Raw genomic sequence first — 24,603 nt, 5'->3', positions numbered from 1 at the left:
TCTTTCTTTGTTTCTGGGAGTGGCCTAGTGGTTAGAGCACCGGTCTTGTAATCCAGAGGTGGCTGGGTCAAATCCTACTGCAGCTCTTTGTGATCTTGGCCAAGTCACTTAACCCTCCATTGCCTCAGGTACAAACTTAGATTGTGAGCCCTCCTGGGCCAGAGAAATATCTAGAGTAGCTGAATATAACTCACCTTGAGCTACTCCTGAAAAAGGTGTGAGCAAAATCTAAATAAATATACCATAGCAGTTCACCTGGCTCTGTCCTTATGTTCCAACTACTGGAGTTGCTGTCACCCTTTTTTTTTTTTTAATTACTTTACCTGTCAGATACTGGAACTGGCATGGATTAGCTACCCCAAGCTCTGGCTAGGGCACAACTCCTAGACCAGTTTCCCTTGTGGCAGAGACAAAATAGTATCAGAATGCAAGAGAGCTTGGGAATATATCAGGGAGAGTAGACAGCATGGATGGGTAGCCTGGAGTGGCTGTACAGGCTTAGATCAAGCATTATTAGAAAATGTAGGCAATCACCACAGCAGGTTTTCTAGATTTCCCCCTTACTTGATAAGCATTAGAAATCTGCATCCTACAGCAGTAGTAGACATACAAATTCTCAAAACACTGGATGACCAATAGTGTGTGGACTAAGGACCAACTCAAGGTAGGTCAAAGTGCATCTGTTATGGGCATTGGTATCTGGCTGTCACTGTGAATTGCATTTTTACCAAGTGGTTCTTGGCAGTTAGTCATTAATCTGTAAAAATTAACACCATACCTGTACCTGCTGTTATTGGTATTAACCTTGTCCTCTCAAACCCTACCCTTCCACAGTTTAAAAAAAAAAAGGGAAGGCCTAATGTATTCCCACAGCATTATTAAACAGAACCAAATTCTACCAATGAGGACAGATTTCTGAAGTCCAAAAAAACTTCCTTAAAAAAAAAACAATTGAGGCTAGCCGACCGGCATAAGCTTTTTATTCAAGCCATAGACCTTTACAGCTGCAGTAAGTAACACTGGAGCTAGTCAAGGTAACTGTTGGCATGACATGTAGACTACACCCATATCTCCACCAAGACCAGTCATTTTGGTGCAATTCTGCTCCCCTACACACAACTTACCAGCACCTATCCTGAACCAGTGCAGGTAGCCAGGTGATTGTGCTCAGCCCTGACTGATCCTTGCCAGTGCTGATACGTTGGGAAGGAGAGAGATGTGAAGATTGGTAGCTTCAGTGCCTCATCTAAAAGAACTGATTTGCCAACCTGTAAAACTTTGGCTAAGAGCAGAACGTAGGTAGGAAGGAAAGAGTGGAACACACTGACATCAGAAGTACAGTCCTGCTTTGGTACCAATATTCCATGTTCTGGAAAAGTCCAAAGGCTATTCAACTCACTCCTTGGTTCAAAATCTCATGCAGAAAAAAAAAACCCCAGTACAAAAACTGTTGTGTGTTTTGGGGGGGGGGGGGGGGGGGGGGGGGACAACACCCTGATTCCAGGTAAATTGCAAGACCTTAAATTTCAGTCCTGTGCAACCCAAACCTTAAGTCAAGTTTCCTAATCTGGCCCAGGAGCTGCACAGTTAGTCCACCATCCAGCTACTGGAGACAGATAAATACTGAGCATTCTAAGGCTGCATAGTGCCCTTCAGTGGTGAATCACTAAAAACTACTTTGCCTCCATCTACTGGTCAATGGAAATACATACAGGTTCTGGTCTGGATTTCTAGGCATGAAAGCAAAAAAGACCAGATTTTGCTAAGTACTGTGAGACAAGGATGTTTGTGTGTGGTTTGTCCTACAATTCCACTTACCTTGGAACTGCACCGATAAAAGCTACCTGCAATTTGGCATGTTTAAGCACCTCTACAATTCTCATGAAAGATATGCAGTAAAGAACTGGAATCAACTTTATTTTTATCTATAATTAAGTACATACATTTTATTAGACATCTTAGAAGATGAGGTCAGAATTAGAATTCAGGAGCACAGATTGCATATTTCTTTAAATTTTATCCTGGCCTAGGTCTTCACTTAGTCTTAAACTCAACTTTAATATAAAATGCACTTGTTCTCAAATCCCAAAAGAACCAAGAACTGCAATGAAAAATAAGTGAATTAATTGATCCTACTTTTAGAAAAGGTTCCAGGGAGTATTAAAGTAAATAACTTGGAATGTAGATCAGCAAAAGATGAAAAATTAGAACCACTGGTACTCAGAAATACAAAACAATGATCCGGTACGCCACCAGTCCCCAGCTGGCAGAGCTACCAGTGCACTCCACTGAACATAGTTTTAAAGCTACTTAAATACTGGCACAGTCCTGAACTCTGTTTTCAAGGCTGCGGGCCATCTTCCACTCCTCCCTATGGATTATCTTCCAACATTCTGCGTCTTTAGCAGATAGGACTGAAATTTGACACTAGAGCCAGCAGCGTCAGAGCAGCTTGTAAACAAATGAACAAGCTTCAGTAACAAAAGCAAGCCCATTACTTATAGGTTGAGTCTCTTACCAGTCAGCCAGCCGTCTACAGCAAGTGAAGTGGAGATTAGTGGAAGGGGTATGTAATTTTCTGGCCTGACAGACTGGTTTACCTGCTAAACAGTTTGTGCTCAGGCAATGTAAGTGGAGCTTGTAATAAATGGAGAATGAGGAGAATAGCCCAGCACTAGGTCTGACTTAGGCATGGAGGTTCTCTCAGAAGGCAGGAAGCAGTGCCCCTCAGAAATAGGGGACAGAGGCAGTTAGCAGAAAAAGTGCAGAAGACAAGAACATCTTAGATCGATTAGCCTATAGATTTTATCCAGCAATCTCTGTCACAGTGGTAACCAATTTCTGCCCATTCCACATAGTCTTGAACTGTTCAGGAACTGGAAATTCATTCTGTGGAGAGTAAAATACAAGATCAAATGTGAAAATCTTAGTTTATTTGCATATGTATAGATACTACATGTACACTATAAAGAAAAAGTAGAACAAGACATTAAAATAAAATTTCAGTTTAAGCAGCAGGGAAAAATTTGCTGTACCTTCCTCAGGATGCTAGATGTCAAAAATAGACAAAAATGCCAGCAGTACAGTATTCATGCAAGCGGTAAAGTTATCGAAGACCCAAAGGTGCAATGAAAACAAGTGCTGGCTGATTTTCCAAGTTCAATACAGGACACACCCAGACACTAGATGGTTTATTTATTTGGTACACTTGTATCCCACATTTTCCCAGCTTGTGTGGGCTCAATGTGGCTAACAAAGTTACAAGAAATTACACAGTACAGCAGGATAAAATAGATATATAAAAATTAACAAAGGCACTAGCGTAAGCAGCTTAATAAAAGAATATGGATGGGAATACAGGAGCAACAAGAGGGAAACAGACGAGACCAAATGCAGATAATCAATCAAAATGGAAATAGGGGATTAAAAAGTATTGTGGTCTTTGGGATATGCCTTAAACAGATAACTTTTTAGTAATTTCTTAAACGAGTACTGACATGTCCTATTCCATGAATTTTACTGTACATATTCATGCATTTTGGGTTATGGGCTAAACTATATGCAGAAGAAAGGGGGCAGGCAAATAAATTGTTAACATGGGAAGTGGAAACTAATCAATACTACTGAAAAGTTACAAATCGACCCTTTAGAAACACAGGGCTCAAACTTTGGAACCAATTAACCCCTCTCCATCAGGAACCAACCAACACTTAAGACCTACCTTTTCCTACAGTCCTTCCCCTTCCTCCACTACCTAGGTCTCTGCTCATCTATATTCTGTCTAGTACCTACTGTTCTCGTAACTTCTTTTTTTCACCACCATGTTGCCTATACTGAAGCTAATGTGCAGTATATCAAGTGGCATAAAATAGTTAATACATTCATGCACTTGTTCAATAGTTAAGCCACTTAATGTTTATAAGCTCAGCTGCTCTGACAATACTCCAAATATTTTGCGCACACACATTAAACTGTAGGATCAGACACTCTGCAGCCTACAAAAAGATTTTATTTAGCTGCGTTGAATCACCCTAGCATTGGGCTTTATGGCTAGGACAGAGTTTACATATTTTTCACATAAAGCCTGAAGTAAAATAGGCACAGTACCTTCTCCAAAGCACTAATTACCCTATAATAAAATGTTACAAACATGCTAAACCCCCACACCCCATGTTCTAAATGTAAGCATCTGTCAAAAGTAGCCATGTCCCTGAACGATGACAAACAGCAGAGAGGAAGAGAGGAGAAAAAGGAATAAAGGTGACTCAGACATGGTTTAGAAGACAGACCTCAGCTTACTGCCCAGTCCCAAGATGCACAAACCTGTCCTGAGACTACAGACCACTGTGTTTTCAGAAAATCTAAAATGGACAATTTTCATGCCTAACAAGCAAGTGGAAGTCCAAGGTTCCAAGAACTGACCGAAGTCCTTCCCTCCCTTACACTTTTTTTTGCTTGTTTGACTGCTGTGGAAGCAATCACCGCTGTTTTTTCTTTTTTTTTTTATTTTCATGCCTATCCAGATCTCACAAAAAAACATTAGCACGTGGGTTATCGGAACTAATGTTAGAATAAAGATGCAACGGATTGTCAAAACCTTTTCAGTTACATTAACTTTTCAGCTTACACGTCCTAAATCCCTCTATATGCAACTCACCTGGCTGTGCATTTCTCCCTGTAATTTCCTACGACAAAATGGAAGTCCTCTGAAAACGCCTGTTACGTTTTAGGGAAGAGGTGAGTGAGCAGCCTCAGTCCAAGAGGCACAATCCTGTCCAGCTGTCAGGATTTCCCCAATGAATACACATTAGATTTGCAAGCACTGTCTCCAAAAGTATGTAAATAGATCTTATGCATATTCTCTGGGGAAATCCTGACAACTGGACAGAGGTTGCCCATCCCTGGTTTAGGGGCTAATGTTCTAAGCAATTAGGCCATTATATGCTCAAAGGAGATATATAAAAAGTACTTAGGGGGTTGTACACACAACAGGCGCTTAAAACGATGATCCTACCCCAAGTACATGTACAGGCTTACACCTGCCTTGGAGCAGAAGAAATTGTGCAGGAGGTTTGGGGGAGTATTTTGTTAAAATGTTTTCTTTATAGACCAGGGGCAGAATATGCACTTATGCCTTTTCTGTCTAGGATGCCTCATAATAAGAAATTTAACCCTTAAAAAATGTGTGTAACCTCCCTTGCCCCCACTATAGAACACTTACAAAGTCACCACTGCTGTCTGGGACAAGAACGTTCATTTCTGATGATTTGGCACTGATTATCTCACAGTCCAAGCAGTCCTTGCTGAGGTACATGTGACAACCATCTGTTTTATTAATTGAAATTGTTGGCACTTTACCCGTTACCTGCAGGAACAACAGATACAGGGTGAATATTTCTGTGACACTGTACAGATCAGAAAACAGGAGTTAAGCTTAGCAGGGTTTAAAAAAGGTTTGGCTAATTTTCTAAAAGAAAAGTCCATAAGCCCTTAAGACGGACTTGGGAAAACCCAATGCTTATTTCTAGGATAAACAACGTAAAATGTGTTTCACTCTTTTGGGAACTTGCCAAGTACTTGTGACTGGACATTGTTGGAAACAGGATACTGGGCTTGATGGACCTTTGGTCTGTCCCAGTGTAACAAGACATGTTCTTATGGTAGTGGGAATATGCTGTAAAAAGGTATTACATAAAAATCAAGAATACACCAAATGTCCAAAATAAACGTGCACAAAGGAGTGACCCTCCCCACCACTAGGTTACTGCTTAAAGGCAGCCTCATAAGTTCATATAAGAACGTATGAAGATTTGCTAAAGATAGTCAGTAATCTGGCATTATATATTGTTACTGTGGCAAGACAGCAGCACTGGATTAGCCACTCGGGCAGATATCCTAGACTGCTGAAAATACTGTAAAGATTAAAAGGCCAAAATACTATTACAGCTTCCAGAGGCTCAAGGGGTAAAGAACATGTTAGTACAATCTGGCTCTGTTCTGGAACAAGTTGTCATTTTGAAATAAGATCAATATCATTATCTGATGTTTCAAAGGAAATCAAATTTTTCTTTTTAAGAATCTAAATCATAGAAGTTTTGTGCACAGTTTCCGGGAAGTTCAGATCTTACCTGCACTTTGACATCTTTTGAATTAATGATCTCCACAATGCCGACAGTATCATCAAACACCAAACCCAGCTTCTTACAGTTATCTAGGGGTAAAAGGCACAAAACCATGAGAAACTTTGGAGGAGGGGAATAAATTCACACAGAGATTATGTTTACATGTCACATCACATTTACACTTCCAAGGTGTGTTACATGTGTTCCCTGTTCCTTGTGATTACATTCTAAAGTTTGTACCCGAGGCATTGTACAAAGATGCAAGTGTAATAGTAATTATGTTATTTGCACCTGCAGAAAGATGTTTTAATTGTGCACCATGCTGAGATTGTCTGCCTCAGTTCACTCTAGGGATTAACTGAAACATACAATTTAACCAGGTGTGCCTAAACCTTTGTACAGAACTGTGCTTTCGAAAAATGTACTTTACGTTTCTTATTGGATTAAACACCTCCCTGGGAATACCACCTTTTTTTTTCAATTTCTCTTTATCATAAGAAGACGCAAGTACAAAACCAGTACCAATACAATAACTGCACAAAAATGTTCACCACCACCAGGAGGTAAAGCCCCAAGAATACCACTTCCCAGTCTGGCTAGATGTGCTGTGGAAGCCCACATACTCTTAGTTGGGCAGATTTCAGAGGGGGCATTAAACATAGCTCCATTCCACTCATGAGCAGAAGGGGTTAAAAAAAACAACCAACACATTAATGCTTTCATCGGGCAACCATTCAAACAAGAGACCTACTTAAGGTACAGTCTAATGATTTCTATAGCACTTTTTCTTCATTAGGGCTGTCAGTCCACCCTGAACTAGGCATTACCTTAAAAATACAGTAAATACGCATAATCAACTACAATGCCACCTTTAAAAAGGAAAAAAAGAGAGATGATGCTATATTTGTATGTTCATCCATAACACACTGAATTCTGAAAAACTAACATTTATTTTGGGGGGGGGGGGGGGGGAGGTTGACAGATCCACTTTTCCTTCTTTAGCAGGGGAAGATATCACTTAGAGAATGACAAAATTTGTCCATGTCCCTACCCCGTCTCCGTTCCCACCCTGTCCCTGCAGTCCCCGTCTCCATCCTCGTGGGCTCTGCTGTCATCTGCTGAAGCCTCAAACACATGATTTTATATTTAAATCTTTTATTGAAGTATAAAAAGGAATATGCTGTGCAACTGTTTATAAATTACAAATAGAAAACAATAACGAGCAGCTATAACAACCCTCCTACCACCACCACACTCTACCCTGCCAACCCCAACATTCCCCCCCCCTCTAACCCTTCCAACCCCAACAATAGCTACTTCCCCAAGGAATCCTAAACCCCTGTTAAAAACATCCAGGGGTAAATACAACCCGTTCTGTATGCCCTATGATGAATAAGAAGTCATCAACAATCTCATGACTCAGTCTAGCTCTGTCTTCCACAGTAAGATGTATTCTTAGCAGGATGTACAGGATCTCCCATGCAAATTTTGCTAGCTGTGACTAGCATGTTTCCTTGTTTTTCCAATAAAAAAATATTGTCCGCATCAAACATAAACAACAGTCCAGTTCATTAACAGGCTTCAAAGTAGAAAGTGACATGGGGACAAAGTTTGTCCCCGCCCCATCCCCACAGGCTCTGTCCGTCCCATTCTCTAACATCACTTATTTGATTCTAGAGAAACTGACGCACATGTGAAACTGTCAAGGAAGCTTGTTAGTGTTAAGGATCCTTCATCAGATAAGTTCTTCCACAGAGCTACATCTTCAATTGATCAAGCCACTTGTTTGTTAGATATGCTACTTCAGACTTAGGTTATGTAAAATCTGTAGCCAAGTTAATTATTGTGGAAACTAAGGTGGAGAGGGTTACACCTTTAATTGCCTTATAATGGATACCGGTGAAAAAGTGTTACATTTAAACGTTTTAAAACTTCTATATGGGGTGACCTCATCTTATTGTACACTGCTTTAATAAAAGAAATGAAGGGAGAAAAAATAAAGTGTCTGAATTGAGCACCCCACCTCTGGACCTGCCTCAAGGATGCCTTGTGGGCAGAAGAGGATCCCCCCCCCCCCCCAATTACCCCTGCCTATGCCAGCATCAAAACAGATGTCTAGTAGGTTACTACCACAGGTCACAGCCAACGCTAGATGTTGTGGCTAATCATTTTAACCCAGAACCGACATGAGCAGCTGAAGGACTGCTCCTTCCTGCCCTACCCTAGGGCATCTTTTTTTTTTTTGTTTGGTTGGGGGGGGGGGGGGGGGGTTGCCCCCCTCCAAGATTCAGCCTGATACCCAGTGAGCTGAATACTGCCATTATCTGGTTAACTGCTCAGGCAGTGTCAGAGGGTTATTCAGTGCACTATCTGGACAGCAATTAACTAATCAAAATTTTTACTAAAGGGGATTTTTGATTAAACAGCTATAATTAAAAACATTCTAACAGGCAGCTGTGACAAAGTAGTGGGTTTGTAAGCCTAACTGTATTAATTTCTTGAAGTGTATTTCTCTAGTTTGGCCAGCAGGTGGTGCATATTTTTTTTGTTAAAAGCTGTTAAACTAAAGAAGGAACAGTCATTTCTGTGTAACACAAAGAGGAAGTAACCTGCAAGCGATGTGGCCAGCTACTTTTAAAAACTGTTCTTGGCTCCGATTGGTCCAGGAGCTCAAATTCAGTCTGGAAATACTGGAGTTTTCTCCAGGCTCGGTTTGGAAGTAGAGAAAGATCTCTTTACCGAGACCCTGTGAGCAGCTATATTTCCTGTACATCCCAGGCACTATTTAGGTAGTGATAAAGTGTTTAGATAGTTTTATAATTGATCCTTATTCAGTTACTTGTTATTTCCTGTTATTTTCCACCTGTTTTTATAGTTCACTGTTCAATATTTTTATGACACACCTTTTTTTTTTTTAGTTTATTGATTCTGCTTGTCTGGACTAACAATCCCGGTGGTTTGTGCGTTTGGTCTGTGGGACCACTGGGAATGTGGCCCCAGTAACCTAGAAATCACTGGGGATAACTTGAGAGCGGGAGACTCGCCCACAGGCAGTTGGGGCTCCGTTAGTGGGAGGAGGGTGCTAGTGCAGAGCACATGCCCAGGTGCAGCTGGGCCTGAGCTATGCTGGGGATAGACCTTCTAAAGTGACCGCAGCACAGAGGTTAAGTGGTGGAACATATAGACAGACAAGAGTAACAGAAGTGTAAACAGAAGATAAGTTGTTAAAGACCTGTAAGCCAAATCTAAACAAAAAAGGTGTCAAAAGCAAGTCCTGTTGCAGTAAATGCAGATGATGTTAGTCACACACAGAGATCTAGTTAGTTTCTTCCATGAAAGGCTTGGGAGAAGAGAGCCAGGCTTTCACGGCTTCCTGAATATGCATTCCTAAATCCCCACCTTGGCTCAAACATCAGTGGTCCCCCTCTTACCGATAGTAATGGAGTTAATTTTGCCTTTAATCTGCAGAGTGCTGTTCACACATTTGAAGATATAAACCACCTGTTTCATTTCAGTCTGACTGATCACCAGGTTGGAAGCATTCTCATGGTTTTCCTGTTAAAGAGGAATATGGCAAAGGTGAAATTTCTCTTACAATGAAACCGAAGCTAACAGTTCTCCCATATTGGGATCCAGTTGGGTTTTGGCTACAGATGAAATGAGGTTTTTTTTTTTTTTATAGCAATGGAAGTCCATGAGTTTAACAGGTTAGTACTTTTCCTTTGAAAAGGGGCATTTGCAAGTTTCCCTCAAGACCACAATAGGATCTTTTGTCTGAACTAGGGGCTGAGGAGATAGTTGCAAGATGCCAAGTTACCCAGTTCCAGGCGAGTGACTTTTTGACCTTACATCCCAAAGCAGTATGGGATTTTGTAGTCCCTGATCCTACTCAGACATCACTGCTGCAAGTGCCATGATGAACCAGGAGGAGGTGGTCAGAAATCCAGGACCATCCCACAATCTCCAGCCTGGAACTGGAAACGTGGCATAATGAGGTGGCAACAAGATATAACAGCCATACTGGGTTAGATCACTGGTCCATCTAGCCCAATATCCCACTTCCAACAGTAGCCAATCCAGGTCACAAGTACCTGGCAGAATCTCAAATAGACCTAAGATTCCATGCTACCAATCCCAGGGCAAGCAGTGGCTTCTCTTAGCATGCCAATCAGATAAAAACCAAAACAGCCCATTCAGTCTGCCCAGGAACAGTTTGTGCAGATGTAAGATACAATTTCCAGGCAATGCTGAGCAGCCTCTTTCCATGGTCCTTTCCTCCCCAAGCTTTTATTTTACATTGGAGTTTTGTACTTCTAGACCACATACAACTTTATCTGGTATAAAGAGTCCTTCCCCAAACAGCTGGGGATTTAAGTGGTTAAATCGAGCAATAGGTCACATGACTTGTTCCAAGTCACCAGACATGTCAGTGGAGAAGCAGATCTGAACCCTGTTGCCAGCTTAAGCAGCCAAGTGAGGTATATTTAGATTATACTTTTTCATTTATACTAACTTTATTGGAGGAGACCCTTTGCTAATGCCAGAGTTTTATTTTCAGGGAAAAACAGACACTAAGCTTCTTTCCTAGTATGAACAAAATGAGGCCTACCTACAGTAATGCTGTTGTCAATTGAGACATCTCAGCTGCTGAACTAATCGCACATAGGCCAGGTCATGATGGTGCGGTTCCAGCCGCTTCGGACTCTCCACTACAGGGGCCTTGTGTGCTGTAGCCTAAGGTGCGTACACCCTGCCTTTATGGAAGCTGCAGCACAGAAGTGTTCCCCCACCTCCACCACACAACCATGGTCTCTCCCTGGGGGAAGCAGTGACAATCCATAGTAGCTTCAACGGTGCACAAAAGCATCTGGGCCTGTTGCAGTAAAGCAAATTAAATAAACTATAAACCCTAGTTACACAATCCTGCCCTAAAAAGGTATCAAACCCAGCAATCTCCCTCTAAGATGAAGTGCTAGTACAGAACAATTTGGGAAATTACTAACAACTCATTGTGTTAAGGCTTTTTAGAAGACTTCAATTTAAAAAAAACATTTTTTTAGATGTCTATTTTACAGATTTTAGATTTGTGTCCCACAGATGTAATTTTCTGACTAGACATGATCTATTTTGTTTTTGATTGTATGTTTATTTTAATTCTGTTTGTATTGTTGTAATCCACTTTGGCTAAAGCAGGATATACATTTTAAATAAAAAAAATAAAAAAAAAGTGTCCAGTTCACTTTTGGATTTAGAATTGTGCAAAGTTTCACTGCTGCTACTACTACACATTTCTAAAGCGCTACTAGGGTTACGCAGCGCTATACAATTTAACATGGAAGGACAGTCCCTGCTCAAGGAGCTTACAATCTAAAAGACAGGTGTACAATCTAAAGACAAGTGTAGAGACAATCTGATAGGGTATACTATATTTCTCGAAAGGTTAGGTGCTGAAGGCAGCATTGAAGAGGTGAGTTTTAAGCAGAGATTTGAAGATGGGTAGGGAGGGGGCTTGGCGTAGGGGTTGAGGAAGATTGTTCCAGGTATAGGGTGAGGCAAGGCAGAATGAGTGGAGCCTGGAGTTGGCAGTGGTGGAGAAGGGTACTGAAAGGAGGGATCTGCTGAACAGAGACTCCTTTTGAAATTAGTGGAACCTATCCCTTGCCCTTGAAGGTGGCTCCTTTGAAAGTGTTATCAAGTCAGAAAAGAAAAAAAAAAAGCCCTAAATCTTCCAGTAATTAGTGTAAATAAGCCTGTTTAGAAAGACTTGGTATAAACAGATCTGTGCCCAGATTTGAAGACTGGAGTAAAGGATTTGGATTCAGGTACAGGCACATGTAGAGAAAGGAGGGAATCTTTCACTTTGCTTCTGCTCCCTTTCATAGACTTGGTATCTGTGAAGCAGCAGTGTGTTTTAAGCCTGTAAAATTGTGTCTCCTATTTGGCCAGCAGGTGATATTTATTTGCAGTAAAGCTGTTACAGGAAACGGAATGTTTTCTTTAATACAAGCAGGAAGCAAGCAGCAATCTACTTTTAAATCTTGTTGGTTAGGCTCTAATTGGCCCAGGAGCTTATTTCCTTTAGAGTATACTGGTTTTGTGCCAGTCTTAGCCAGGGAGGAAGAAAAAAAAACCCACAGATCTCTTTGCTGAGGCTCCGTGAACAGTGTTTTGTTTTCTAATTGATCCATTTTTCAGTTACTTGTCACTATTTGCACATTTTCTGTCCACTGTTCAACTTCTTAAATGTTTGTTTGTTCGCCCTGCTCGTCTGGGCCAATAAAGAATCCTGGTAAGTTTGTGTGTTGGGTCTGTGAATGCTTTCTGGGAACTGTGGGACCACTGAGAGTGCAGCCTCCAGCAACCTAGAAATCACTGGGATTAATTTGAGAGCAGGAGACTCACCCAGAGGTGGTTGTGACCCAGTCAGTGGGAGGAGCGTGCTAATGTAGAGTGCAGGCGGACCTCAGCTGTGCTGCAGATAGACCCTCTAGGTGGCTGCGGGGTAACCCCCAGTCAGCAATTTTTTTTCTACATCCTATAAATACACAGTTCTGCCAATTTAAGGCACCAGGTCACTATTCTGGCTAGGAGTCCTTATTAGCACCTGGGATTTCCAGACTTCCAACTGTAGCTACTTCAGACACTGCAGAAACAGGAGTTCTGCTGCATTGCAAACTCATACTGGTCTCAGGGTATCAAGCCATAAGAGAACAACACAAACTCACTCACAGTGTGCAGTACAGCAGAAAGAGAAGCAGCTTTTAGTAAAGCTCAAGATAACAAGGGCGTGGGGGGTAGTCCAGATAAGGAGAATGGATTGAAGGAAACAGAGGACAGGAGGCTGCTAGCTGTGTGCTTTGGCCAGTACCAAGAACAAGCAAGTTTTAAAAAAAAAAGCCTTATTTATTAAACTGTCTTTCCCATAAACAAGAGGAGGTCTTAAAATGAGATCTTAAGATATGTCCCCTCTCCTAACCAACTCCATCTTTGGGAAGAACAGATTAGCAGTAGGTGAGCAGGATGGAGGGGAAGAGTTCTGCCAATGGTTAAGTTTTTGGACTTGTTCCTAGATCCCACGACAAACATTTGCCAGGGTCTGTACTGAAATGTGATTTTCCATTCTGCATCTCAATTTGCTGTAGCCATCCTAATAATAAACATGCCTGTAAGCCCCTTTCCAATCCCTCACCCCCATAGTACTTCCACTATTCCTTGTACTCACCACTCGCCATTTCTTGCCCTCCAACTCCAGTACAGCAGGTACCTTTGCTGTAGATTTTGCAGGGGCCGTGTTAGCACATACAGGTTTTGGAGCAGTGAAAGGTTTTGGTCCACTTCGAACAGGGCCACCCTGATTCTTCAATGCTGGGTTCTTGTGGGTTTTCATATCATCGGAGACATGTTTTAGGTCTACAATGTGATATCAAAAACTTGTTAAAAAAACTTTTGCTCTTAGGCCAACCTTTGGGTTGTTTTTTTTTTTTTTTTTTTGGGGGGGGGGGGGGGGCATGATTATTTTCCACAGATAAGTGGGGATGGTTTGTAGGGAAGATAACCCACTTAGCTTCCTGCTGAGTTTGAGCCTTCCAACAACTTACTACTGGTTATGCTTTGTCCTTGGTTAAGCTGAGCGAAGAGCGCTGAACGGGAGGCAGACTCATCCTGAGGCTGAATGACTGTGGAGACAGGAAGCGGGGGGCCTGGAGGAGGAGGGGGAGGACATCCAGCTGGAGGAGTCCTTTGTGCAGATACAGTTCTTGAAGCTGTGGGCCCCTAAAACAATGAAATCTTATAATAAATGATAATTCTGTAGCTCTCTGCATAAAAAAAAAAGATTCCGTTATCATCTAAAATTTACGCGTTCAAATATGCAGCCCTTTAGGATGGAAAGTCATCACTAGAAGTGTCTGTGAGAAGGGGATAGAATGACTCCCCTGTGATAAAATACAGAATGGTTGCTTTACCCTTTCAAATACCAAGATGGAGAGGACACTTCGTGAAAAATAAGCAGTAAACAAACAGTGGAGAATGTGGTCAAAGCTACTGGTATAATGAAGTTTTTTCAGACTTGGGCATCTCTAGCTCTTATTTCTAGAAGTGACCTATTCACTGAAAAGGACTGTTCCTTTGCAGTCACAGAGACCAATGTAATAAGCTGCACAGTCCCTTAATGCAGTTTCCCACTACCATAAACTAGAGGCAGCAACTGCACACCATCAGTGCATACGCTGGTCCCCAAGCAGTATTAATACTTACTTGGTCCAGGAATGCCCCACACAGGCCTCTTCCTCTGCCACCATTTTTCTAGAGGCAGGAGTGGGCGGGCTTCATTGCTACCTCTGAAGTAAAGATGTGTGAGAGGGGGGGGGGGAGGTTTCAGGGGCCACTTGGGCTATCGGGGACCTTTTTGACCAGGGTCATTTGAGGCAAAGTGTTACATTTCACCTAACCCTCAGCTCCTGTGCCAAAATCTTTACTGCCGCTCAAGGCCATAGTTAAACTTCAGTGCTAAAGGTGAAAGTGAAACATGCCAAAAATTTAGCACATTGGAACAAAAAGAAAAAAAAGTTTACTGTTTGCATGCTGTTTTTTTAACATAGTGGTTTTACTGTGGAGTTTTCCACACCAAGATCTTTCCTACATCATGTAGTGATTAGTGCAGGAAAATCCTAAGTGAAGTATTGTGCTAAAAGCTTATTACAACAGCCAACAGTTGGGTAAACTGAGAACTCACATTAGACCTCTCCAGGCTTAAGTTGAAGTAGATCACAGACAAAATTATCTAGTTGCTCTGGAACAGTACCATGATGTGCCTTATTCATCACTTACCGTTTTACTCCAACACAGGCCCGTAGTGTGGTATTCTTTGATGTACAGCTGCAGCTCTGCCCAGATAGTAAGATATGCCTTTACCCAGTCCACATGCTTCTTATCACTGATTTAAAAAAACAAACAAAAAAACCACACCTGAACACAAAGCCAAAAGACCAACATTATGAACTTTCAACTTGCCCATGGTGCAGAACAGGGTTAAGTGCCATGTAAATCTGTTAACATCTTATTCTGCAAGGACTGCAGCCCAGTGCCAGTGGAGCTTAGCATTAAAAGTTTTGGGAAAGTTGGTGTCCTTTGACCAGGAATATGGGGGATTTTGGCTTCAGTTAAGATGTTTTAAATTTTTCATTTGGTTTATCTGTGCAATACTATTCCATAAATAGTTAAAGGCAATGTAGTAATACCTGATCTGCATTTTACTTGCTTTAAAAGCAATATAATTAAAAGAAGCAGGGTCGGTTCAATGTGTTAAAAGCATCCCAGTCTGGGCCGCCTTGCTTCTGGGTCATTCACCAACACAAAAGATACCTCCAACCATGGAGGTGCCTGCCTAAAAATTAAGTCAGCCACCTGCTCTGATCCAGACGTCAACCTACACATCTTTGTATTCCTTTAGCACGCGGTTGGTGTAGAACACAGCAGCATCATTCATTTCTTTCACATATGGGCCAGGTTTGGGGGCCTAAAAACAAAGGACAAAGAAGTCAGTGCCTGCTCTAACCACATCTGCTGAGCCTTGGCACAGGACCAAGTGGGGCAGTAATGAGCGGCAGCATGAACTCTACTTACCACAGCCACCCAGCCCAGTGCTGGCACACTCTCACTGACTGCAGAAAGATGATTGAAGGCTTTGCTGCCACGATTCTTCTCACGAAAGTTCTGAACCATCAGGATTTGCTCTGAAAGGGGTGCGAGGAAACCTGAAAGTTCATTCTGCAAAAGAAAACTTCTTTATAAAAGAGTTGTGTATAGCCGTTTACTATGACTGCCAAAACCAGTAAATCGGCAGATGGCCGGTTATATTATGTGATATAACCGATTATCCACCAGCTGCTCTGTGGATATTCAACCGAGGATAGTCGTTATCCCCCATTGAATAATCAGCAGATAGCCTGTTATGTGCTATTTAACCAGTAAGGATTTGTTCTGACCGGTTAAATAGCGCTAAATATTGGGTAGAATGTGTCTTCAGTTTAGCTACAGCATTACATCTATGCTGACATCACAAGTCCAAAGGAAACGAAGCAGGTGTGATTCTGCAATTTTCAGATTTCTAAGGTGCCCCTGAATCAGGCATTTAACATGCTGAAACATGTCAGATGATTTTAACATGTGAAAGGGCAATTTCTGACCCACACCATGTTAGAAGGTTGATCTGTTTAAGTCACTTAACCCTCCGCTCCCCAAGTACAAAATAAACTACTGACTGTAGCCACAAAAAGGCAGTATATCAAATCCCACCTCCTTCAATAAAGCTATTTTAATTTTATAGTCACTGGTTAGCCTGTTGTTACTTTGTTTCCTTTGGACTCATGTCAGAACAGTACAAATGAAGCAGACATATGGAATAAAACAACGTTAATAGGCATCTGAGTAAGCAAATGTGGTTGAGATATGGACAGGACGAGATGAGTAGTAGAAAGTCATTGGGATAAATAGCTAGATGGAGACAAGTTACGTACAACGTACAGCTGCTGGTTAGAGTTGCTTTTTCTTTTGGCCCTATTTTGCAGCACTTCCGATGACAGACAACGGGTTTCCTATCTAATGTTTTCCATGCTATCACACTCATTTGTATTGTGCTGTTAAATGTGTTTGATACTTATCAAGTTAGTCCTATTACTGAGATTCAATTTGCCATCTCCAGTTTTACTTCACTGACTGTATTTATGCTTACATTTGGTCATTTTACTATTGTTTAGCTGTTAAAATTTTAAGTTTTATCTCCACCAACCATGCTCTGGCAAATCCTCTTCTCCCTCCACCTTCAATTTTAAAAACTCACCTCCGATGGCTGCTGGCACGTTGATGCTGTTAGCAAGATGCTCCTTTCAATGTTCAATCCAGTAAGAACCATCAGTGCCTGCAAGGACATAAGATCTCTTAAGCTTTGTCTCATAATTGTTGCCTCCCTAAAAGTTGAAAATCATCCTTATTTTGGTTTTAGATTTATCTTGGATATCAACAGCACAGCTTCCTCCACGGCCTTGATCAGAAGCTGTAAAAGTGGCTGCTATGGAATTCAAAGAACCCAAATGGTGTTTTTCATTGGGACAAGTATTGACAAATTTACCTGTGTCTGGACATCACCACCGATTTCCTTACTGATCTTCATATATTCAGCTACTGGTCCTTCAAGCAAACAATCGAATGCCTGTACATACTGAGCCAATCCTGAAGAGAGCAAAGACCAAGGGTGGGGGGAACACAACAGAACAAGGCAGATGAATCCCGTCCATTCTCCACCCTCTTGCTTATCTTTACAATCCCCTCAAATCCCCATGTGTAGTCTGGTGGTATATCAAATTCATAAAATAAATAAATACAGCCCCTATTGTGGGGGGATGAGTATAGGCAAGGCATTCTTTAGGCCCATAGAGGCTAACCAACCATTTTGGCAAAGAAAGGGACAACTGTTGCCAAACAGGTTCATTTTGAATTTCTCTACATAAGACAATAAATTGTCAGATCCAATATGGGCCAAGAACCTCCTTAGAAAATATCTGTATTAAGGTCATGCCCCCTCGTGTGAAGAACTACTGCATGGCCCACCATCTATTTATTTATTTATTACATTTGTATCCCACATTTTCCCACCTACTTTCAGGCTCAATGTGGCTTACATAATACCATAAAGGCGATCGCCAAGTCCGGCATGGAAACAAATACAGTTTGATATTAGGGTCGGGTAAGGTTAGTATATTCAGGTTCATAGGGATCGAAGACAGGAAGGAATATACAGTGTCCAATACAATCTATGGTTTTGCTGTGTTGCAGGTTTGAGGCATCTACATTAGGTCGGTGGGGAATGCTTTTCTGAATAAGTAGGTCTTTAATGATCTCCTGAAGTTCAAATGTCGTAGATTGTTTTCACAGTCTTTGGCAGTGCATTCCACAATTGTGTACCTATGTAGGAGAAGTTGGATGCATAAGTTAATTTGTATCTGAGTCCTTTGCAGCTTGGGTAGTGGAGATTCAAGTAGGTGCGTGATGCACTGGTTCTGTTTCTGGTTGGGAGATCGATCAGGTCGACCACATACACTGAGTAGGAAGGGAAGGTTGATGGCTTGTGAAATGGAGCTTGTAGCTCTGGAAAAGGATCTCAAGAACCCAGTCTGTTGTGTTTGCCTCCAACTAGCAGGTTTTCAGTTTAAAATGAGGCACTGTCACAACTAAGCACAGAGGTGGTCATTCTCATGTGTTTTATCTTTGTAACAGATTGAATTTCCGGCATTCCAATGGTTGCCTACTGTAAAGTTGATAGCACCAGGTAGGATAAAACTAAGTTCTATAAAAATGGGACGTGTGCCCTGTGACTGGTTTGATGGCCGTCTTAAGTCCTGCAGTGGTTACAAATTCTCCCAGACACACTAACCCCTGGATTCTATATATGGTGCCCAGATCTGGGTGTGTAATTTGAGTAGCAAACCCTTAACTATCAATAATTGGGTGCTAACAATTGAGGTTAATTGGCACTCAATTTGGACACATCTGGCTGCACACTATCCTATAAGGGATGGCCTCCAACTAGCGCATAAATCAAAAGGAGGCTTGGTCATAGGCATTCCAAAAAGCTAGTTATAGAATATGGCCTCAGCGTGTCAGCATTTATACTAAGTTTCAGCAGGCATTTAGAAGTCAGCGCCAAACACACACACTGCCCATTTACAGGATTTCCTCCTAAGAGGAAACGCTAGCTGGTCATGCATGCCTTTGCAAAAGCCAGATGCTGAGCCATGCCGTTCTGGATCCTTAACGTAAACATCACAAGTTGATCTTACAAGATGGAAGTGGCAAAGCATCAAGTTCTGAAGACAGAATTTTTAGCTGACGACTGGAGAAAAGGCTTTAGCCACTAGAAGATTGGTAAAGAAGATCATGCAGGCACTTTTTTCATCTACGGTTGATGAGCATTAATCTTTATGATTGTACAGAGCACTTTGCACATGTATCTCCAGGAAAAGACCATGTCAAAGAGCTTGAGATGCTTCATTTTTCTTTAGAGCTATTTCTACCATCATTGTCCAGAGCCAGTTGCAGATTATATTTCAGATCCAGCCTTTTGGATGTAGTTTGTGTGGACAAAGGTGTCTACTACATTTGTAGCTGATCTTGAAAACGTCATGAACTAAGACACCACCTTCCCTTTGGGTGCTCACTGACTGCAGAACAGAATTTAAAGTCTTGCCTCAAGAGCTTCCAGAGCAAACACTTTACCAGACTTTAGACGAGTCCTCAGAAGTTCTTATAGTAACTCCTGTGCCTTCCTCATAGTCAGATTCATACTAAAGGGGCTTTTTCTTCAGGTTCTAAAGGACTGGCTGGGTTATCCTCATTTTCTGAAAATAAGCTCAGCAGAAAATATTCTGTCTAGGCTGGAGAGTGTTGTGCATGGGTAGATCAATGATGTTCAGGTGTTTGGTTTTTTTTTTTTTTTAATATAGCTCACTGAAGCATTTTACATAAACTTCTGCACTGGTCTGCACAGTTGAGCAGCCTTTATATTTACATTTTCCTCAAGAGGTAGGATTGGCTACTCCTGTCACAAGGCTGGGATTTTAACCCATGAAATAATCCTGACTAGGTCCAGGGACTGAAGTTGACACAGCCAGAAGTTTTTGATGTGGTGTTCCACCTGCAAGGGATTTTTGGGAGCAGTGCTGAGCCAGTGAAAAATGACTGCTCTTGAATAGCCCTGACTTTTTGTCTTTTAATTACCTGAGCAGGAAAGCCACTCCCTTTGCCTTATACAGATTTCTGAAACTTGATTCCAGAATGCCAAATTCCAAAGTCCAAACAATTCTCTTCAAGCAGAGGTGTAGTATTCTAAGCATAGCAAATGCTCCTTCAGCTTTTTAAACACTGCCAACCCCTTTTCAACCATAATGAGTTTGTTCCAGTCCATAGGGCCAATAATGGCTGCACCTTTGTTAGATCTAAGCACAAATGCTGTAAGGTGGGGACCAGCACGTCACAACCCATTGAAGATCTCAAGGAACGAGATGGTACATATTTCTTCACAACATTCTTCAAATAAAAAGCAGCGTCAACACTGGATGAGCAGCTGCCACTTTGTAGTTATCTGACATCCTTCCTCCTAACTCCATATTGTTCACCTGAGCGCTCTTGAACCTGAGGGTCTGGCTTTAACCACTCTTGAGCTGCCCTTCTATTAGAAGCCCAAGGCTTTTTTTTTGTTTTGTTTTTAGTTTAAACAAACCACCATATGGTACCACTACTCCAGTGAGCCAGGTTCTGGAACTAGAAACTGCCACAAATTCTATATATTTTCATGTCAGAGGTGCTGCCTGCCTCATTCATTACAGACTAACACAGCTACTAACCCTCTGAAGTTTATATTTCTCTCTATGCTCAGAATGCCCTGGACAGGGAGTTCTCCAGAGCTTTAGAGGACACACAATGACCTGATGGGGAGCCACAGACATCACTCGTGTGTAGCGGCTGCCCCCAGTTATCCAGGGCAACGTTTACATCCAGAGAAGACCACTTTTTTTTCTTTAGATCTCATCTACCAACCACTGCCTAACCTATCAATGCAGAGCCGAGGAATCTAATGCATAATCTGAACGATAAAGTCACTGCAATGGAAACTGTACTGCAGCTTCTCTTACATGGGTGACGTGTACTGCATACAGGCTTTGGTTGTGCAGTACTCAGTCTCACTTTACTCCTAGTTTTCCATATATTATGGGCATTGTCAAGATCCTGAAACAGCACTTTAACACAGAACAGAGATTTTGTGAAAAACAAAAAAAAATGTCAGTATGTACTGCTGATGGCTGAGGATACCACAGACAGAACTCAGCACTGCCTAGGCATTAGATTTAAGAGTCCCCAGTCGCAGGGTTCCAAGTGTCCTTGTGCATAACACTTATCCATAATGACTGCAGCACATGAGTGAAAAAGGGTTTAAACATGATTGGGGGGTGGGCAATAGTATTTATTCACAGGCCATCACTGCAATGATTGCCATGAGTAAAAAGGAAAGGCTTAAAAACAACTAACTAGCTGCAAATGAACTGCCATACTCACAAAAAAAAAAATAAAAAAAAAAAAGTCAGGGTTTCTACCCTCTTCTGTTCAATCACCAATTACATCTGCTTTCTTACCTTTAGAAGAAGCATCACCAGAGTCCGCATGGAGGCCTGGAGACCTAGTTACAGCTTCAAGGCGACCCACAGCCTTCTCTAACCGCTCCACCAGGTTCTGCATGTCTGTCATCACTCAATTCCTACCAATAAAGGAACAGCACACTGCTCAAACACCAGGCGCCTTGAAGCAGAGATATTGCTCGCTTTAACTTGACATCTCAGTTCTAATCTTTCTATAGTTCAGAGAACGTGACTCCTGCTACTTCATTAGGTCTCAATTTAGCTTCAGAATGCCACAAGTCAAACATTCACACACCATCCATTACCACAAGAAGTGGAACCCAGCTGGGGTAAAATAGCTGCTAGCAAATGGCTTTTTTTTTTTTTAACGCACTTCTGAAGACTGGGGGGGGGGGGGGGGGGGGGTGGAAGACAGCAAGAGAAAGAACCATGCTAGCCTCAGCTACTTTGCTGTCCCTTGCCTGGGCCAAAACCTCTCCCACCAAAGACCCAGTGGTGAGAGAAGTCCACTGCTGTCTGAGTGAAGAAGGGCAAGCAGTGGTGTGACTTAGCTCCATGTAGTACAAGGAGCCACTGACAGAGCTGTCCTAGATCAGGAAGTCCTCTCCTCGTGAAGTGTAAGCCAGTCAATGGGCACAGAAGTGTCAGAACAGCTCAAGATATGCTCTGTTCTGAAAAGATATGATCCATTAAGGAACCTGCTCCCCATGACTCTCAGAAGCAATAGGTCATTACTCTCTCCTTCCTCCATGTTTCAACCCTTTCTTCTACAACTTCTTCCTTCCAGATCCACTCCAGACACTTAGTTATTCCACTACTTATCGTTTACCAATCCCTGGTTTAGGCCCCTTTCTCACCATTCTCTGGCTTTCCTTCTTATTGTTTGTTACGCTTGATACAAACCGAAACGGTTCTACAAATCTTTTCCCTTCATTCCTGAAGGACTAGCTTCCATGCTTTCAGTCATGCCTCAAAAGTTCCTTATTTTAACCATCTCATTTGGCCTCTATATACCCTACTGTTCCTACTCACCTCAATGTTTTTTTTCTCCACATCCATTCAACCCATCTCCAATATCTGATCCGTCCACTTGCCATCCCCCCCCCCCAAAAAAAAGTATCATATTGTGGGTTTTAGTATCATCCTTATTGCCAAGGACTCTCAGATCAACCTCTATACCATAGAGGTCACAAGGAATCCAATACCCAAGTCAGTCTGACACTCTCACCTGGAAATTAACACAGCTAAGAGAAACTTCCCCCTTCCTCTCTAACAGCACTATCATCCCTCCAGTCTTCAAATATCCACCATACAGCTAAAACCTATTTTCCCCCATATCATCAAAATATTTAAAAGCTTAATATACCACCTTTCCAGACAAATTGCTCTAAACCTCTAGACTGCAAGATGTTCCTCTCCACTTCAGATTCAGCAGCATGACATTCCTCCAGTGTCATACTCATAAACCCCTCTTCAAGTCTCTTCAGTGGCTCCCTGTTTCCATATAAAAATTTAAACTTATTCACAATTGCATTAATAAGTATTGCCATACTGAGAAAGACCAAAGGTCCATCAAGCACAGCATCCTGTTTCCAACAGTGGCCAATCCAGATCACAAATGGCTGTTCTGGGCTCTGATTGGCCTGGAGTTTTGAAAATTATCCAGCAGTGGCTGGCTGTTGCTTCAGTCAGCCTGGAAGAAGAGGGAAACAGATCTCTTTGCTAAGGCTGTGAACAATTATATATGTCCTGATCTTCCCAGGTACTGTTTAGCCAGTATATAGATGTTTAGCTAGTTCTCTAATTGATCCATTTTTTCACTTACTTGTTACTGTTTGCTATTTGCATATTTTTGTTCTGTTAGATATTTTTATAAGAATAAACAATTGTTTCTTTGTTCTGCCTGTCTGGACTGAAAGAATCCTGGTGGTTTGTGCATTGGGTATGCAAGTGCTTTCTGGGAACTGTGGGACACTGGGAGTGTGGCTCCAGTAACCTAGATATCACTGGGGATCACTGGAGAGCATAAGACTCATCCAGAGGCAGCTGTGACCCAGTCACTGGGAAGAGGATGCTAGTGTAGAGCACAAGCAGCAGGTGCAGGTGGACAGGCTACAGGAGAACCCCAGGCGGGTGGCTAGGTGTTTCCTGACACCCTCCTCCCCCCATGAGTCACTAAGCCTTACATTGGTTCCAATATTTGGATAAAAAATTTTTATCTGTCAGAAGAAACATCAAGAAAATCAGAAGGTGTATGCACCTTTTTTGTTTCCATATACAGAATACATTCACAGGGTCATTCACTAATACTGGTAGCTGGTGTGCCAATAAAAGAACCACATAGCAGGATAAGATCCCCGAGCTGTCAGCTTACAGCAAAGCATGGTTTTTCACAGACTGGACTAAGATTAGTTTTGCTTGTGTTTAGTATGAATCAGGATATGATGATCTGAGGACTTGCAATTCAGCTTCTCTTACCTTTATGGTTTCTGAAGTAGGTTTCTCTTGCCTTTTTGTGGATCTGTCTAGGACTATATGGCAGCTGGGGCAGGTTGTATTAAATAATCCTAAACCTTTGATATACATGTACGTTACACACACACCTGTACACATGTATAATCTTGCATTTATATATTTCTAAAGCTATAAAACTATTGGATGATTAAAATCAGGACATAGCTTGGTGCACATATACCCAATGCTCAAGATCACAATTGCCAACTCCTAAACCCCAGGACAATTCTATCTAGTATTCTATTCCAGGCAACTGTAGCATTGAGAACTTTAGCAAAGCATAGATTTATGTTTATCTTTTTGAAATCCAAGCTCCAGGCAAGTCACAATGTAGGTACACAAGGTATGTCTTGCCCAGAAGGGTTACAATACCCAAGGCAACACAGCAACATGACTTCTCCAGGGTCAGAAACAGCAACAGTGGGATAAGTAGCATTTGAACTGTGGTTTATCTGGTTCCCAGCTCTATTCTAACCATCAGGTTAATCTGCTGGAGAGAGAGAGCACATTCACTCCCCATCATAGCAACCCCAGTGCTCCCCCCTGTGTCGGGCTCACAATACTTTCAAAGTTATTCTGGAATACTTGAGTGGCCTTTTGCAAATTTTATACCATAGTTTAGCTTTACAAATAGGAAGCTCACATAACAGAAAACTATAAGTCACTACGCCTCAGATAACTTTTTATTATCTTAACATGACACCAGTGTGTAGCACATCCTTACAATGGAACAGACCAGGATTCAGACACTGATCAGGAAAAGACCAGATCCAAGGTGC

At 41.8% G+C, this 24,603-nt stretch overlaps 1 protein-coding gene across 2 annotated transcripts in view; it reads right to left on the bottom strand.

The window, feature by feature from the left end:
- Positions 1 to 1,896: 1,896 nt before the first annotated feature.
- Positions 1,897 to 24,603, bottom strand: part of CAP1 (cyclase associated actin cytoskeleton regulatory protein 1) — a 30,197-nt gene continuing 7,490 nt past the window's right edge. For both annotated transcript variants that reach the window (XM_030218660.1, XM_030218662.1), the window contains exons 2-13: positions 21,308 to 21,429; positions 17,251 to 17,351; positions 16,963 to 17,040; positions 15,747 to 15,890; positions 15,554 to 15,639; positions 14,952 to 15,057; positions 13,721 to 13,895; positions 13,345 to 13,532; positions 9,554 to 9,677; positions 6,129 to 6,211; positions 5,222 to 5,365; positions 1,897 to 2,889 (exon numbers count right to left, since the gene is read on the bottom strand). In XM_030218660.1, coding sequence (XP_030074520.1) covers positions 2,806 to 2,889; positions 5,222 to 5,365; positions 6,129 to 6,211; positions 9,554 to 9,677; positions 13,345 to 13,532; positions 13,721 to 13,895; positions 14,952 to 15,057; positions 15,554 to 15,639; positions 15,747 to 15,890; positions 16,963 to 17,040; positions 17,251 to 17,351; positions 21,308 to 21,419 — 1,425 coding nt within the window. In that variant the 5' untranslated portion in view covers positions 21,420 to 21,429 and the 3' untranslated portion in view covers positions 1,897 to 2,805. The remainder of the gene's footprint in view (positions 2,890 to 5,221; positions 5,366 to 6,128; positions 6,212 to 9,553; positions 9,678 to 13,344; positions 13,533 to 13,720; positions 13,896 to 14,951; positions 15,058 to 15,553; positions 15,640 to 15,746; positions 15,891 to 16,962; positions 17,041 to 17,250; positions 17,352 to 21,307; positions 21,430 to 24,603) is intronic.

The sequence above is a fragment of the Microcaecilia unicolor genome, chromosome 11 (assembly GCF_901765095.1).
Source record: "Microcaecilia unicolor chromosome 11, aMicUni1.1, whole genome shotgun sequence".
Classification (NCBI taxonomy): domain Eukaryota; kingdom Metazoa; phylum Chordata; class Amphibia; order Gymnophiona; family Siphonopidae; genus Microcaecilia; species Microcaecilia unicolor.
This window is presented reverse-complemented; position numbering and strand designations above follow the sequence as displayed.